Genomic DNA, 15,851 nt, shown 5'->3' on the forward strand with positions numbered 1-15,851 from the left:
TGCTGCGGCTGCTCCAAACACCCCAATCCCACGGCTCTCTGCACCCCAATCTTGGGCCTCTCTGCATCCCAATCCCAGAGCTCCATGTACCTCAGTCTCCAAATTCTATGCACCCCAATCCTGTGCCTCAATTCCCCAGCTCTGCACACCCCAGTCTCCTGGCTCCCTGCATCCCCACTCCCCAAGCTTCGTGCCCCCCACCCCTACTTCCTTGCACCCCACTTTGCCATCTCTGTGCACCCAATCCCACAGCTCTCTGCACACCAATTCCCTCTGCACCCCAACTTCCCATTTCTGTGCACTCCAATCTCGGTGCTCCCTGCACCCCGCTCCCCCACCTCCATTCCCGCAGCCCCGCGGCTGCGCGCACCCCGATTTCCTGGCACCACGCACATCTCTATGCAACAGCTCCCTGCCTCCATACTCTCCCTGCGCTCCAGTCCCAAAGCTCCACGTAACTTAAGCCCCTAATTCCACGCACGCCAGCCTCGGAGCTCCACGAACTTCAGTTCCCCAGCTCTGTACACCGCAACCCCGGCTATGCGCGCACCCCCGACCCCCGACGCTCCAGCCCACTCCCCTCGGCCGCGGCCCCACCTCCGCCGCGGGGACCCCGGGCAGGAAGCGGCCGCAGCCAATCAGCGTCCGGGCCGCGCTCCCGAGCCGAGCCGAGCGGAGCCGATCGGAGTCGAATCGAACCGAGCGGAGCCGAGCGGCGCCGAGCCGAGCCGAGCCGCGCCCTCCCCGCGGTAAGTGCGGGGCCCGGCGGAGCCCGGTGTTGCGGGGACGTGGCGGTGCACGGGGTTCCCTCACCGGACGCGGGCTCGTCCCGCAGCCCCGGTGCCTCCCCGTGCGGCTCCCAGGCTTTGTTCCGGGAAGGCGGAATGAATGGGGCCGGGCGGGATGGCGGTTTCCTCCTCGTGTTTTGGGGCAGCCCCCGAAAGCTCCGCTTAGGGAGGAGATTTTCCCACCAGTTGCTCCTTTTAAGTCACTTTTGGAGCAAGTCTCCAGCTGGGAAATGGGCAGAATCCGCCGAGCTCCACGGGGAGAAAGCTTGGAAAGAAACAAAAAGGGGAGGAGAAGCGGTGAGGTTCCACACCCTTTCAGTGTTGTTTTCTGTTTTTCCTTATTTTTTCCCCAGCTCAGGGTGCCAAGAAGACGTGCAGTGATGCTGCTTGCCCTGGGAGCGTTGGTGCTCAGCCTGGCAGGTGAGTGGGGCCGCCCCGAGGAGATGCCCCAGTACCACTTCATCCCCACTCGATGGGTTTGATCTGGAGGCAGTGCTCATGAGGTGGTCCTGGGGTCCTCAGGAAGCCTATGGGCGTGGGTGACTCTAGAAAGTGAAACCTGTGGCTCTGGTGGCCCTGGAAGTCCATGGCTGTGATAGCTTTGATGGCCATGGAATCCACTGCTGTGATGGCTTTGTGCCCTGGGGCCCCATGGCTTCAGTGACCCTGTAACCCATGGCTGCGATGGCTCTGGTGGCTCCATAACCTATGGCTGCAATGGCCTTAGGACCCCATTGCCCTGTTGGGACCCCATGAGTGCAATGGTTCTCGTTACCCATGGTTCTCATGGCTTCTTGCCCCACAAACATGTGGTTGCAATGGCCTTGGGACACCATGTCTCTAATGGTCACAGGATCCATGGCTGCAGTGGCTCTGATGGCCTCAGGACCACATGGCTTTGATGATGTTGTGCCCTTGGATGCCATAGCTGTGCTGGCCGTGGAACCCCTGGCTCTGATGGCCCTGAGAATCCGTAACTCTGATGGCCATGGAACCCGTAGCTGCAATGGCTCTGATGGCCCTGGGAACAAATGGCTCTCTGATGGCTTTCTGCTCCAGGACCCTGTGTCTGTGATGGCCATGGGACCCATGGCTGCAATAGTGCTGATAGCCCCAGGGGCTCGTGGCTCTGGTGGCTGTGATGGACCTGGAATTCCATGGCTCTGATGACTTTTGACCACTTGGCCACATAGCTGTGATGGCTTTGGGATGCTGCAGCAGTGATGGCAGTGGGATCCACGGCTCTGGTGGCTTTCTGACCACCTCCTCTGCCACCCCCAGGCCCCCACTTCCTGGGTGCCAGTTTTGAGGTTCACCACAAGGGTGTTGATCCTTCCCCTAGGCCCTTGCTAAGGTCTCACATTGCCCTTTCCTGCCATCCCCTAAGGCTGCAGATGGCGGTGTCCCACAAGGGCAATGTTCCCCAGTTCCCCAGAAAACCCAATAGGGGAAGGAAAAATCTCACCTGAAACCAAGGGAGATGCATCCTGCAGTGTGGGACATCCTGTGTACTACATGAGAAAGGTGAAGGTGCAGCAGGATAAAATCCCAGTTACGTTCTGGGTCTTTCTGAGCTCCTGAACCTCTGGGCATGTCACCAGCACATGGCCACTTGCACAGAGGGACGTGGTGGTCCAGAGCCCTGTGCTGGTGTCCCATGACTGGGCTCATCAAGCTGGGATCAGGACATAAAACCTATATAGACACTGTATAAAAGTGGCAGCTTCCTTTGTCTCAGATGAGATTTTTCCCCTTTTCCTCTCCATATTATATATGGGGAGAACTGGGGAACATTGCCCGTATGGGACATCGCTCCCTGGTACCAGTCTGTGAGATGAGCACACTGGGAGGATCCAGGGGTAGCAGAAGAATGTGGGCATCACATCCTGGTGTGGTTGGCACAGGAGCTGCCAGCTGGAGTGTTGGTGCCATCTAGCGCTCACGAGCCCAGCCACAAAGCTGGCTCAGTGTGGGGCCTCTGTGTCCCTTCCAATCTCCTCTCCGTGGGGAGAAGCTGCACTTCCCTCTCAGCTGGCTGTTGTCTCCTCCCTGTCTGCCAAACAAAGACCTCTCCATACCCCTTAACTACCTCCATTCTCTCCACATCCCTCCTTTGGGGTGGCTTTTTGTTGACCCTACCAAAACAAGCCATCCTGAGCCAGAGATTGGGTCTGACCACTGTGTTCTTCTCATCCTGCAGGTGCCATGGAGATCCAGGTCCCGGAAGAGCCCGTGGTGGCCCTTTATGGCCAAGATACCACCTTGCACTGTTCCTTCACCCCCGAGGCCAACTTCAGCCTGAAGGACCTCAGCCTCATCTGGCAGCTGACGGACACCAAGCGCCTGGTGCACAGCTTCTCTGGTGGCAGGGACCAGCTGACCGACCAGGGCGGGGGCTACACCAACCGCACGGCCCTCTTTTATGACCAGCTGTCCCAGGGCAACGTCTCACTGCTCCTGCGGCGCGTGGAGATTGCAGATGAGGGCAGCTTCACCTGCTTCGTCCGCGTCCGCGATTACAACAGCGCAGCTGTGACGCTGCAGGTGGCAGGTGAGATATGGCTGTGCAGTGTCATCCACCCGTCTCTGGATGCAGTGATCCTTCATGATGGCTTTCCTTTCCTTCCAGCTCCCTACTCCAAGCCCAGTTTGAACCTGGAGCCCAATAAGGACTTGAAGCCAGGGGATCGGGCGGTTGTCACTTGCCAATCTTCCTATGGCTACCCTGAGGCCAGTGTCCTCTGGCAGGACAGCCACGGTGCCAATATCACTGAAAACGTCACCACGTCACAGGTGGCCAACGAGGAGGGGCTGTTTGATGTGTACAGCGTCCTACAAGTGTTGGTGGAGCCCAGCAGCACCTACTCCTGCCTGGTGCGGAACCCGGTGCTGCAGCAAGAGACCCATGCCTCCGTCACTATCACGGGTGAGCAGGTGTGGGCCAGATTTGGGGAATTAAGGGTAAAGATTTACCTCTAAGGAAGGTAAATCTGGTGGCACAGAATCAGCCCTGGGGTTGCACCATAACCCAGCTCTACCTCCCTCCCCATGGAGCTGCAGGATGGCTTGGGACTGTCCTGTCTATCCATGCTGCTCCAATCCTGGCTCTGGAGGTTCTTGCTGAAGGGAGTTTTGCAAGGACTGTGTGAGATTTGGGAAGGATCTGGAGGTGTTTGTATAGTTCTAGCTTTGCTAGTTGCTCTGTCCTAGTATAAACCACTCCAGAGAGCCAGTATAAGGCATGATAGTCTTCCTCTCCATAGCATGTAGCCATGCAGCCGCATCCCAATCCTACAGAAAGACTGCATCCCTGGCACGTTCATGCTGTCCTAATCCTGATCAAAACACCCTTTGGGCGCCTGGAATTACAGTGCTGTTTCCCACCTGAGCTGCTTGGCTTGAGGACTGATGTCTCAGCAAACTTCCTGGCTGGTTCCCCAGCTCGCTTCATTTTTCTTTGGGCATCATTCAGCCTCACCACTTTGCTCTGACAATGTCTTGCTCTGCTGATCCGACAAATAAAGGGCTTAGTGGCGTTTATCCTGGATGGCAGTGACAAGAGGCGTGGGCAGGGCTCGGTTGAGGAGCCTTGTAGGGCTGTGCACAAGAGCTGGGTGACAAAACCCATGGCAGTGAGCCAGCGTGCCCCAAATCCAAACCTCCTGGGGCTAACAGGACGTTTGAGGCCCCTCCTGTTGCCCTCAGGAGTGCTCAGAGATGCTCTGGGAAGTGAAGGGATGAGCTCCAGGAGATAACTCCAAGGAATCTGGCCCCTCAAACTTCATCAGTGTCTTGCAGGACCCATTTTTGGCACGCTGTTGACTTGGAGTGGCTTTCACTCAACCCCACTTGCTCAGCTTTTATTGCTGCCTTGGAGCTCTTTATAACCTTACACAATCTCCAGCAGTGTTAATTAGTGTTTAATTGGCTCTGCAGTTGCTGGATTGTGAAGGTGGGTCCCTGGTGGAGCATCAACCTCTTGACTGGTGTCACCAAGCTCTTCTAGCAAGTGTCATATAGGCACCAAAAGTTGGCCATGGATAGAGAATGGGACAGTGACAGCACTTCTGTTATTCCCTGTTTTTGCCCAAAAGCAGGAATTTTGTCGATGAGGACTGAGGAGAGACTTTTGCATGGGCTCAGAGCTACTTTCCTTAGCATACGAGCAAGTGGGCAGTCTTAGGGTGAGGGCTGTGTGTGTCAGGGAGCTCCACGTTCTCCGTGTCCCCTGCTGCTATGGGTCTGCCAAGGCAGAACAAGGGGGCAGAGAACCAGCCAGGGGATCTGCTCTTTCTGGGCTCCTCTTCAAAAGGGAACATCCCTGAATAGGATTTGCTCAGGACAAAGCTTTATTTGAAGATAAAGTGATGTTATGGGGAAAAAAAAAAATCGTGGATTACTGATGCCTTATGTGAAAGCCAACTTCTCAAAGTAATATCTGTGGCTTGCTACAATGAAATATCCTCTAAACCCCATCCGACGATTCCCTGCCACCATGGGATCCCTGATACTGCGTACCCCTCCCTTAGCATTATAAATAATAGGGTTTCTGGTGTTCTCCCCAAGGCCAGCACCTCGCCTTCCCTGCTGTGGCTCTCTGGGTGACGGTGGGACTCTCCATCTGCATCGTGGTGCTGCTTGTTGTCCTGGCTTACATCTGCCAGAAGAAAATCCGCCAGAGCTGCGAGGAAGAGGAGAATGCAGGTAGAGCATCCCTTGTCCCAGCAGGTGGTGGGAGGAGGGAGGGGGACACTTCACCCTGCATGACTTTACCTTGGTGGTGGCATCTGTCAAAGACAGATGCTGCCTGCGAGCATCTGTCCAGGTGGCTCTTTTCTTTTGCACACAAATGAACTTTTTTCTCTGGTTTTTGCCTCCCGGCACACGTTCACCTTTCTGCGCTGCCCTTCTCCATCTCCTCCCCTGCGCCTGCAAGGATCCTCCACGTGTCTGATGCCCCGATGGCACGGGAGCAGTTCCCAGAAGCTGCCTCCAAGCGTTTGCCACTGCAGAAATGTTGCATGCGTTGACACGCGGAAATAGCATGAGACAGAGCTGCTCCGTGCTCGCCCTTGCTCTCCTTTCTCCTTGCTTCTTGAAAGGATTGCTGCAAGCCGTGCTGCTCTCTCCTGGGAAGCACTCTGAAATGCACCCTTTGAAAAATATTTGTCTGCCCGCTCTTGTTTTCCGCATTCTCCCCCTCCTTTTTTTTGTGTCTTCTCATCAGAGAGGTGTTTGCTCAGAAAGCGGGGCTTTGTTCCTTTAAAAATAAAGCTGTTGTGCTCCGAAATGGCCGCAGCAGCAGCAGCAGCAGCTCGCTGGCGTTCCTGCTTGTCTCCCTCTGGCTCCAGGGCTGATGCGTCTCACGTTGCCAGAGCCGTGCCCTGACAGCCCTGTGCTGTGCAAACCGCGCCGCCCTGGGCCTCGTTCCCCCTCTCCCTGCCTGCTGTGGCTTTGTTAATTATGTTTTTATTATATCTTATAAATATCTTTTTCCCTTTGTAGCACAGACCCCGGCGAATGTTCCCTTTTGCTGGAGGATTCAAAGCACTGGGCAGTATGGCTGTAGCCCCCACTTCAATCCTTTAGCATGAGGACATCCTGTGATATTTTCTCCCTCCCCTCCACCCAACAAACTTTGCTTTAAGCAATAACCCTGCGAGACCTTTTGTGGGAGCTGCAGGAAGCAGGAGCGTTGGTTTTTGCCAGTCCTTCTGGCTGGGAACAACATCATAGGGATTCAGAGCATCTCGCCACCAGGGCCGTTCCTAAGCCCATGGCTCCAGATGGCAGCCGTGCTATAAATAGGGAGTGGAGCTGTGGGGTCATGCACAGCCAGGGAAATGCCCCCCCCCCCGTGGGTTCCGGGGCTCAGCACAGGGCTGGAGGAAGGATGTGGGATGCCGTGGGTACCACATGTGAGCAGAGGCAGGGAGGCTCAAGGAGGGATGCAGGCATGAACCCATCGGGGTTTTGGTGGAGGTCTGAGGATGCTTCACTCTCTCCTGATTGTTATTTTGTAGGGACTGAGGAGCAGGGCATGGAGGGGGAAGAACAAAAGACAGGTAAGTGGGTGCTGCGGGTTGGTTCCCAGTGCTCCCAGTACTGTGCTGAGAAGGAGGCTGGCAGACACACTCTGGTTGCACAGCCCCACACATCCCAACATGCCAAAAGCAGTTCTGGGTGGGGGGGAGGTCTCGAGCTGTTCATGCAAGCTGACCACTGCTGCTTTTGCTTTTTGCAGCTCTGCAGCCACTGAAGAGCACGGAAGACAAAGCAGGTGAGTGTGTCTGCTGGGTGTCCTTGTCCTTGCCCATGCTTTGGTTAGAGAGGCTCATCTGTAAGGTGCTTCTGAGAAAGTTTTGTCTCCTGTGCAGGTTTTCCTTGCACACAGGGAGCTTTTCTGGGGGCCGAGACACATTGAAGCATCCCAGGCTTTGCCCCCAAAGCTTATTTAGCCTTCAGGGTGCTGGGTGAAAGCCTGGACCATGAGAAATGGTCCCAGCTTCCCCTTCTGTTCCAGCCCTGTCCTGGTCATCGCCAGGAATTTGGGTCTCCCCAAGGCCCTTTCTCTTTTGAATAGCTGCCAGGTACTGAATTTTGGGTGAAAATCTGTGAGATTTGGGTTTACACTGATATTGAATCACTGCTAGTTTCACCTTTATTATTAGCCCTGCCATTTTCCCCTCTGCCAATAGATTTATAAAAGCCTTTTCTCCCCTCCCATTCCCACATTTAGAAAAGCATTAGGTAGCTCTGCATTCCTTTTTTCTCTCTTCCATCTTCCATCTCTCCATTCTTATCTCTCTTCTGCTAGCTGCAGACCACGTTTCTTGATTTTTTTTCATCCCAAAATTCAAGCCCATCTTCCCACGTCCGTGCCCGTAGACATCTGTGTTATCCATGACAGGGAGATACAGGCAGGCACTTCCAGCTCTGCCTGTGAATTACTATTCTTAATATTTTTAATTTTATTGTCTATTTCCTTCTTCCTTTTTTTCCCCCAGATAACGAGCAAGAAATTGTTTGATGGGAGCTGGGACAGCACCCCGTGTCCCCACACCAGCCCAGCCATCCCCTGCGGTGACAAACCCAGGACACACCAGAGAGACAGGGACACCCCATCCTGCTGCCAACCCTGCACCGAGTGCTGTCACTCTCTGTGTTTTCGGGGTGCCCTGGGGCTGGAGAGAGGCTGTGCCTCCCTTTAACCCCAGCGAATCCCAAAGCCACAGCCCGAGAGTCCGTCTATCCGTCCGTGTCCATAGGAAGCACTGGGCTGAGCCCGCAGGGTGAGCATCACTGCAGAGACACACTAGGATGTTTATTTCACCTTACGCCACTGCACTTCCAACTGGACTTTTATTTTTGCCTTAAGTGCGTGGTTATCCCATGCCTCGAATTGACCCGAAGGATTTTCCACAGAGGGTTCTTTCCCTGCCCCCACCCTGAAGCAGGGCTCAGGGAACAGCTGGGGCAGTGTGATGTCTTCGCTTTCCTTCAGAAGGGCTGGAAGTTGGTGGGCGGCAGATGCAGGGGTTTTTAGCAAGTGGTTAATGCCACCCCGTGACCTGGCTTCAGCTCAGGAAAAAAAAACTCACACCAAAACCTAGTTTTTAAGGGGAAAAAAAAATCACAAAAATATCATTTTTAAGGAAGAAACAAAACACCACAATCTAGTTTTTAAGGGATGTTTCTACACCCATGGAGTATACAGCAGGTACCCATCCCCAGCTGGACCACTGTGCCTATTGTCCCATGAAGTGTTAAATCATAACTCATGCACTAAAGCCTTAGCATCCCTGGAGCCCCAAGTGTCTGTGACAAAAATAATGCTCTTTTAATGTGTTTTGGGTAAAACCAAAATGGGTTTTGCTCGGATGGCTGCTGGAAGGGGCACCCAGTGCCAAAGTGTGTGTGACACCAGGGGATCTCTTGGCTTTTGTACACGGGCTGAGAAATGGGTTTGCTTGTGGTACATTGCTGGGTCCAGCCATGGGTCTTCTGTTGCTTTTTGCTGTTATTTAAAATCCAGGATCTGGAGGGTTTTGTGCCTTGACAAATAAACATGTTGGTCGTTTTAGATGATGATTTCTGAGTTGGTGGTTGGAAAAGGGGAGAGCGAGGGTGACCCAAGGTTCTTTCCCACCTTAAAACCCCACTTCTTTCACGAATCTACAACAGCTTATGCTGTTTCTAGGAGAAAAATATCTATTTTGGTGCTGGAGGAGGTCCAAGGGCCAAGGGCACCTATCTGTAGGAACAAGGACACCCTGCTTCATACTGCATTAAATGTTTGGGTTGATTTCATGAGATTCTCAGCACAGAAGAGGGCGACCTGATGTCTGCATCTGGTGTGTTTCCAAGGTGTTTGATGGCCTGGGCTGGCGCTCAAAGACCTGCGCTTATTTAAAGATTCTCATATTAATATGTGTATGCATATTTTGGATCTCAGCTTTGCTCTGCTCTGTCCCTCAGTCTTCTGCTGCCACCGAGGCACCATCCACCACCGGGTGATGAGACCTACCTTGATAGCTCCCCTTTATTTTGATACCTAGAGCAGCAGGAGAAAGAGCAAAATCCCAAAGAGCCGTCATCATCTCTGCACCAACTGCATGACATTTTTCTGTACTTTGGCTGCTCTTTAATCCCATCCATCGGTAGGGTTTGATGAACAGAGGAGTTGCTGCCAAGGGATGGGGTCTCCTTCAACCCATCACAGCCAGCAGGGATTATTTTTAGCTGTCCTTCCCGGGCGTGGAGCCAGGCACTGCATTTTAATAGAAAAATATTTCTAAAAGCGAGACAAGTTAAAGCGTGCCTGTATCAAAGTCATATTAGGGAGGGGATGGATGGTTATTTCATTTAGGGGCTGTGATATACAATCTGAATTAAGCACTAGTGCAATTTTTAACGAGGTGCCAGGAGGTGCTATTAATATTATTTAGCGCTCAGCCAGCCTCTGGGCTGAGGGAACAAAGCCATTAACCCCCACTGCCCAATGCTGATGGGTGATGGGACAAGTCGTCCTGAAGCTGAGGACCTTCGTGGGTGTTAAATGGCCTAAGATACCTCCACAGGATGCAGGTTGATGGGATGCGATGCCTCCATGGCGCTCATCATCATGAATTTGGAAGTAGGTGGTCTCTAGAGATGATTTCTAGCATCAGTTCTGTCATTCCTTGTGTGATCCACTGCACAGAGGGAAGGGACACCCATGTGCCGTAAGACAAGCACATCTTCTTTGCCCCCTAAAAAGCTCCTCAGCTTCTGCGTCTCGGCTCCTGAAGGTGAGGAGCAAAGCCCCAAAGCCAAGGATGTGAGCTCATGTTAGGCAGAGGAAAGCAGAAGGTTTCTTGATTACTCAGGTCAGGAGAAGAAAGTTTGCTTTCAGTGGAAATTGGAGCCAGTTTAGAGCCATCCTCCTCCACCTGCCCCAAAAGATGCTCGTGAGCCTGTTTTCAGGCATCAAAGGGCTTTGAAAAACCCATGCATGGTGCCTAAATCCTTTTGATGGGGAATAAAAATGCGCTATTTTCAGAAGATCGCTGTTTTTAAAGCGGGGTCGGTATTTTCAGAACCCCTTTCTCCCTCCTAGAACCCATCTTTTTTTTGGCTGGATTGCTCCCTGCTGCCGCAGTGCATCTGGTCCCAATATGTCAGAGTTAACCAAGGGGTTGAGAGACGTTTTAATTACAGGCTTGGCTATCCGGCCTCGTTTGTCACGGGCAACTTGAGCGATTTATCCATCAGCACTTAGACACGAGCTGAAGCAGAAGGGAAGAGCAGGCAGTATTTATCTCGGTGACTCAGAAGAGAGATTTGAAACGAAACAGTGATATCCTGTAAAAGCCCCTACCTGGCATAAAGAAGTTGTCTTTGGCCCGGGAAATGAATGGGTGGCATTATTTTAAAATTCCAAGTACATTCCACTTTCTTTCCCCGTTTATTTGCCAAGCGGGGCTCCTTTCTTTTTGGGGTGCATGGGAGGATGCTAGCAGGGTGATTTGGGGGCTGTTTCACTGCCACTTAATGACCACGAGGCAAATCCCTCGGCTGTGCTTCTGAGCTGGGTGGTAGCACTGGGGCAGGAGGCAAAGTGAGGTTGTCATTGCTCAATGGGCCAGAGAGAAGCATGTGCTGCCTCAGGTAAGTACAGGTTGCTTAAGCATGGCAGGGTACCTATTCTATTCCCCGATTAATACAGTATTTAACACTCCAGTGGAAAAAAGCACCCTGGCAAACAAACGGATGAGCCATCCAGAGAAGTGCTGACGGTGCAGTTCTTTTCCATGCACAAAATAATTTCCCAGGCTCAGGGAAAAAAGCAGGTGCTGATGCTTGTTGGCTCTGGCATGTTCCCTGGGTCCCCCCATCCCTCCGCCCCAGGTGCATCCCTAGGGATGGATGAGATGGATGGCACCCACCCAACCAGTGGATGGAGCTCCTAGCCCAGGGATGCAAAGAGCAGGGAGATGTCCCTAATGTCCTTCATCACCAGAGGAAATCTATAGTCACAAATGGAAAGGGCTATTCCTTCAGAGCTATTAAATGCAGATCACAGTGATGGATGTGGCTGGGAGGTGGTAGATTTTTCTCTTTTTCTTGCAGCCTATTGATCCCAAATGAGAACAAAAACCATTCCCACCCCTGACATTCAGCCTTTCCCACCCAGCAGGAGCTGGCAGTGTTTAAGGGCCATCTATCTCCCATCCACCCAGCTAGCATGGGCACGAGCCGGGCTTGGAGCCGACCACCACTTCCTAAATTAATAAAGAGAGCCTGAGCCACCGGAGAGGTTTTTCTTGTTGTATCATTTATTCATCACTCATAAAACTATCCACGCTTTGGGGAGACCGCAGCAGATGTCTAATGCATGGGCCAGCAGGAGAGGGGGGGTCCTGTTGGGATTCGGCTGCCTCCTGCGAGTCTGAGCAGCGTGCGCAACCCCAGACCCATCCCGCAGATGGAGAAGAAGATGCTTCATCCTCCAAATCCCATTCTGTCTGGCGTGCATGCAGCGCTGCTGTAAAAACACAGCACAGATACGACTCCTCATGTTAAAATCCCTCCTGGTTGTTCAGCTGCAGGGCATCGTCCCCATGTCAAGTGGACCCCAGTAGCTCCGCGTGACCCCCAACCTCCCCATTCCGCACGGCGATGTAGAGCCATTAGTCATCCTACTGTACGCACCAGCAGCTGTGCCAATTAGCATAATTAACACACGAGGGCCAATTAATCTCTTGATTATGCCTGCCATTCACTTATCAGCTGCTATTATGGGAAGATCGGCTTTTGTACCTCTGCTTTCTATGCAAATAAGCCGGTTATGATGCCTTCATTACTTGATACACAATTACCCAGTGCAGATACCCATGAAATCGAGCACGGACAGATTGTCAGCACATACGGGCCAGAGCCCAGGTGGATTTGGCAGCTAAAGGGCTGTGAAAGCTCCCTCCATGTCCGAATGTACCACCTCAGCTGGTGCTCACAGTTGGGCTTTTGGGGAATCTCCGAAATGCTGCGGGAGCCTCTGGCACAGTGTTGGCCAATGTTAGCTCCATTTCAGCCATAGTTAGAGACACATAGGCACAAGAACGAGGAATGATTTTGGCCACAGAGTCGTGTTGTGGGGCTGCTGGCCTTAGGTTGCATCTTGGTGCCATGCCACTGGATGCTGTGTCTGGGTGCACTCTCTTGTTACATAGGTGGTAACAGGGACAGTCAGAAGGTCAGCAAGATCTGTGGTCCAAGGAGATACAACAGGACACAATGTGTCCTGTGTCTCCACCGTGATCACCTCCCAGTGTGTCCCTAAAACCGAGGTGACAATGGCTGTTACCGCAGGACAACGTTCTGGGGCAGTTCAGGGCAATGCTCCCAGAGGGAAGAATGATCCCAGCTGATTTCTATTGACCTGGGTTGCCCCTGGATGCTCCAAGGGCTGCAGGAGGCCCCACCTGCAGCTTCCAGGTGAATCCCATCTGCTCTACAAGGTATAAAAGGCATCTGAGCAACCTCTTCTCTACCTGCTGGGTTTTGTTTTTTTTGTTGGTGGAAGGATGGGGTCTGGAGGCAGCCTGGGAGTTGTCCTGTTGTGCTGGGTGCTGGCTGAAGCAGCATCTTATAGTCCTTGGGATTTCTCTTCAAGGGACTCAGGAGTCTTGAGGGTCCGAGGGGACTCTTCTTGGAGGCCACCCCAGGTGCCTTCCTTCTCCCAGCCCTCCCCATGGGCGTGGGTGGACGTGTCCCAGCTCCAGGCTGCGTCCCCACTGCACCCCGTGTCTGTGTGGTGCCAGGAGGCTCAGGTGGTGGTCACGGTGCACAGGGACCTCTTTGGCACCGGGCGCCTGGTCCGGGCTGCAGACCTGACCCTGGGTACGGCTGCCTGCCCGGCCACAGCCCAGAATGCTGCTGAGAGCGTGGTGACCTTCACGGCTGGGCTGCACGAGTGCGGCAGCACCTTACAGGTGAGGTGGGGTGCTGGGGTGAGGGGCTGCTCCATATCTGGTGATGCTGCTGCTTAGGGTAATGTGTTTTCTCTAGGTGATGAGTATGATCTATGCTGATGATGAGTAAATGTAAATGCAAGTTATCAGAGGGCAAGGCACTATTACACTGGATAACTAGTTCTGCAGATGTCTCAGTCCTAAAAATGACCTGGTAAAGGTGACGGTGAGGGCTGGGGTTATGGTGTAGTACTTATCTTCTTGCAGCAGAAACTAAGTGAGCTGTAGTGTGACTGTTGCAGGGCTGTTTTTTCCAAGTATGGCTGCTGTCCTTAAGCCTAGGTGAGGCACCCAGTTAGCTGCAAGCAGGGCTCCTGGCTTTTTCCTTGGGTTGGAGAACATGAAGGACAGGCTGTGCCTCCATGGCTGATGTATATCCGTGTCCTAGTACAGTCAGTGCTGAGGCTTTGATTGACTGGTTTGTTTTATTAACTTATCAGTTCTCCCAAATGTCCCTTCCAGATGACATCAGACTCCTTGATCTACAAAACAAGTTTGTTCTATAAACCTACTCCTGTTGGCAACATGGTCATTGTAAGGACCAGCCCAGCTGTGGTTCCTATTGAGTGTCACTATCCCAGGTGAGCAAATAGGACTGTTCCTCTGCATCTGTGGACTCACAGTGATGGTTGTGTGTTAACACATCTTCCCATTTAGGAAGGGCAACGTGAGCAGCAATGCTGTCCGACCTACGTGGGTTCCCTTCCACTCCACACTCTCAATGGAGGAGAAGCTGGTGTTCTCTCTGCGCCTCATGAGTGGTGGGTGTAAAGCCCCAGCCCCATTTTGCTCTAGTACATGTATGGCCCAAGCAGAGCAAGACCTGAGCTAAACTGAAGCCTTAAAGAAGGGATACATGGGCTGCTCCTTGGTTAAGGGGCCCTATGTATGGGAGGGTGATGTGCTTTTCTCCAAAGCAGCCTGTAACCTTGGCCTTCCCATTCCAGATGACTGGAGGACTGAGAGGCTCTCCAATGGTGTCCAGCTGGGGGAAAGCCTGCATCTCCAGGCTGATGTCATGGCTGGGGGCCACATACCACTGAGGCTGTTTGTGGATGACTGTGTGGCTACTCTGAGCCCTGACAGGAACTCCTCTCCCCGATATGCCCTGATTGACCTCAGCGGGTAAGGGGTGGCCTGGTCTGCGGGGTAATGCTACAGATAGTTGGGGCTGCCCTGATGTCTGACCCTCATTCAGGTGCTTGATGGATGGGAGAGCGGATGATGCCACTTCAGCCTTCATATCTCCACGGCCAAGGCAGGAAACTCTGCAGTTCATGGTGGATGCATTCAAGTTTGTAGGAGATGACAGAAACTTGGTGAGAAGCGATGTCTAACCCTCTTGGCCTGGCCTGCTCTGATGAGATAGTGTTCTGCATGACCAAACTCAACTTCTCCCGGGGATGTTGGTTTAATTTCCCTTCCAGATCTACATCACCTGTCACCTGAAGGTCTCCCCGGCAGACCAGGCCCCCAATCCACTGAACAAAGCCTGTTCCTTCAACAAAGCCAGCAGCCTGTGAGTAGCTGAAGGACGTGTGGATGGGCACAGCTAGAAAGAGAGGGTTCACAACTGACTCCTTCATGGGTATTTCTCTTTCAGCTGGGCTCCTGTGGAGGGTACTGGAGATATCTGCAGCTGCTGTGAGACAGGCAACTGTCCGTTATATGGAGGATACTCCCGGAGAACTAACCCTCTGGCCAGATGGTCAGGGAGACGCTTGAAGAGGGACACTTCTTCCAAGCAAGGTAGGGCTCAGTGCATCCTAAATGCAGCCCTGAGTCATGGTGACCTTCTAGCTTGGGATGGCTGGGTAGTCTTTAGGAAACGCGTCACATCTCAAGGACAAACTTGGCTCGTCAGTGTTGTAACTGCCTTTATGTCAAACCAATGGAAACCTATTCTTGCAAGGGCTGCCTTCCTGTAAGCCCTGAAATCTGGAACTCTCTCCCATGAGTTCAATGTGTTTGTGTTGTCTTAGATGGGTCCTTGAGGAGAGCAGAAGCTGAAGTCTCAGTTGGACCACTGCTAATCCTTGATCCAGCTCGGGGATTGTGGAGTTCCTCAGGACGCCGTGTGCCAGCAGGGAAGGCACCACAGGGTATGTGGGATCTGTGTGCGACTGTGCCTTCATGTCTCAACTGAAGGTGACTCTAGGTTGACCTAATCATGGTTTTTCTCTCATGATCTCATACCTATCCAGAATCTCTAGCATAATCAACGAAAGACAGCCTGGGGAGTAGTTTCCTGACACATCCTGCGAGTTCTGCCACTGGCAGATGGTGGGAAGCCATTAGATGAGTAGTGAGGGGATTCTTGTCTCTTTCAGGTGCTGCTGGAGGACTTCCCATGCTGGTTCAAGTAGCCATGCTCATAGCTGCTGTTTTGCTGACCTTAACTGCCCTTGGAATATTTCTTGTGTGTAAAAGATACAGTCACCCTCCCAGTGTGTCTCTGTAATTCCCTGTTCCTAATAAAAAGAAATGTTTCTGTCCTCCCTTTGCCCTCAGTGGGAAGGAGGAATGGCAGCCTTGGGTCTGGTCTGCTCCA

The 15,851-nt window shown here is 52.8% G+C and overlaps 2 protein-coding genes across 3 annotated transcripts; both read left to right on the plus strand.

Moving 5' to 3' along the window:
- Positions 1-595: 595 nt before the first annotated feature.
- Positions 596-8,871, plus strand: CD276 (CD276 molecule). 2 transcript variants are annotated; one of them, XM_085233955.1, is made up of 8 exons: positions 596-749; positions 1,142-1,208; positions 2,989-3,339; positions 3,418-3,714; positions 5,355-5,492; positions 6,812-6,853; positions 7,033-7,068; positions 7,796-8,871. In XM_085233955.1, the coding sequence occupies exons 2-8, from the start codon at positions 1,169-1,171 to the stop codon at positions 7,816-7,818; spliced, it is 927 nt and encodes a 308-aa protein (XP_085090081.1). In that variant the 5' UTR covers positions 596-749; positions 1,142-1,168; the 3' UTR covers positions 7,819-8,871. The 2 variants fall into 2 exon arrangements, with proteins under 2 accessions (XP_085090081.1, XP_003209389.2); XM_003209341.3 differs by having other exon boundaries at positions 725-1,208.
- Positions 8,872-9,014: 143 nt separating this feature from the next.
- Positions 9,015-15,851, plus strand: LOC100545280 (zona pellucida sperm-binding protein 3-like). The gene is made up of 9 exons (XM_010717169.3): positions 9,015-13,261; positions 13,763-13,881; positions 13,958-14,061; positions 14,248-14,425; positions 14,499-14,619; positions 14,728-14,819; positions 14,904-15,049; positions 15,283-15,402; positions 15,631-15,851. Exons 1-9 carry the CDS (start codon positions 12,854-12,856, stop codon positions 15,759-15,761), a joined length of 1,419 nt encoding a protein of 472 aa, XP_010715471.1. The 5' UTR covers positions 9,015-12,853; the 3' UTR covers positions 15,762-15,851.

This window comes from Meleagris gallopavo, chromosome 12, assembly GCF_905368555.1.
Source record: "Meleagris gallopavo chromosome 12, MGAL_WU_HG_1.1, whole genome shotgun sequence".
Taxonomy (NCBI): domain Eukaryota; kingdom Metazoa; phylum Chordata; class Aves; order Galliformes; family Phasianidae; genus Meleagris; species Meleagris gallopavo.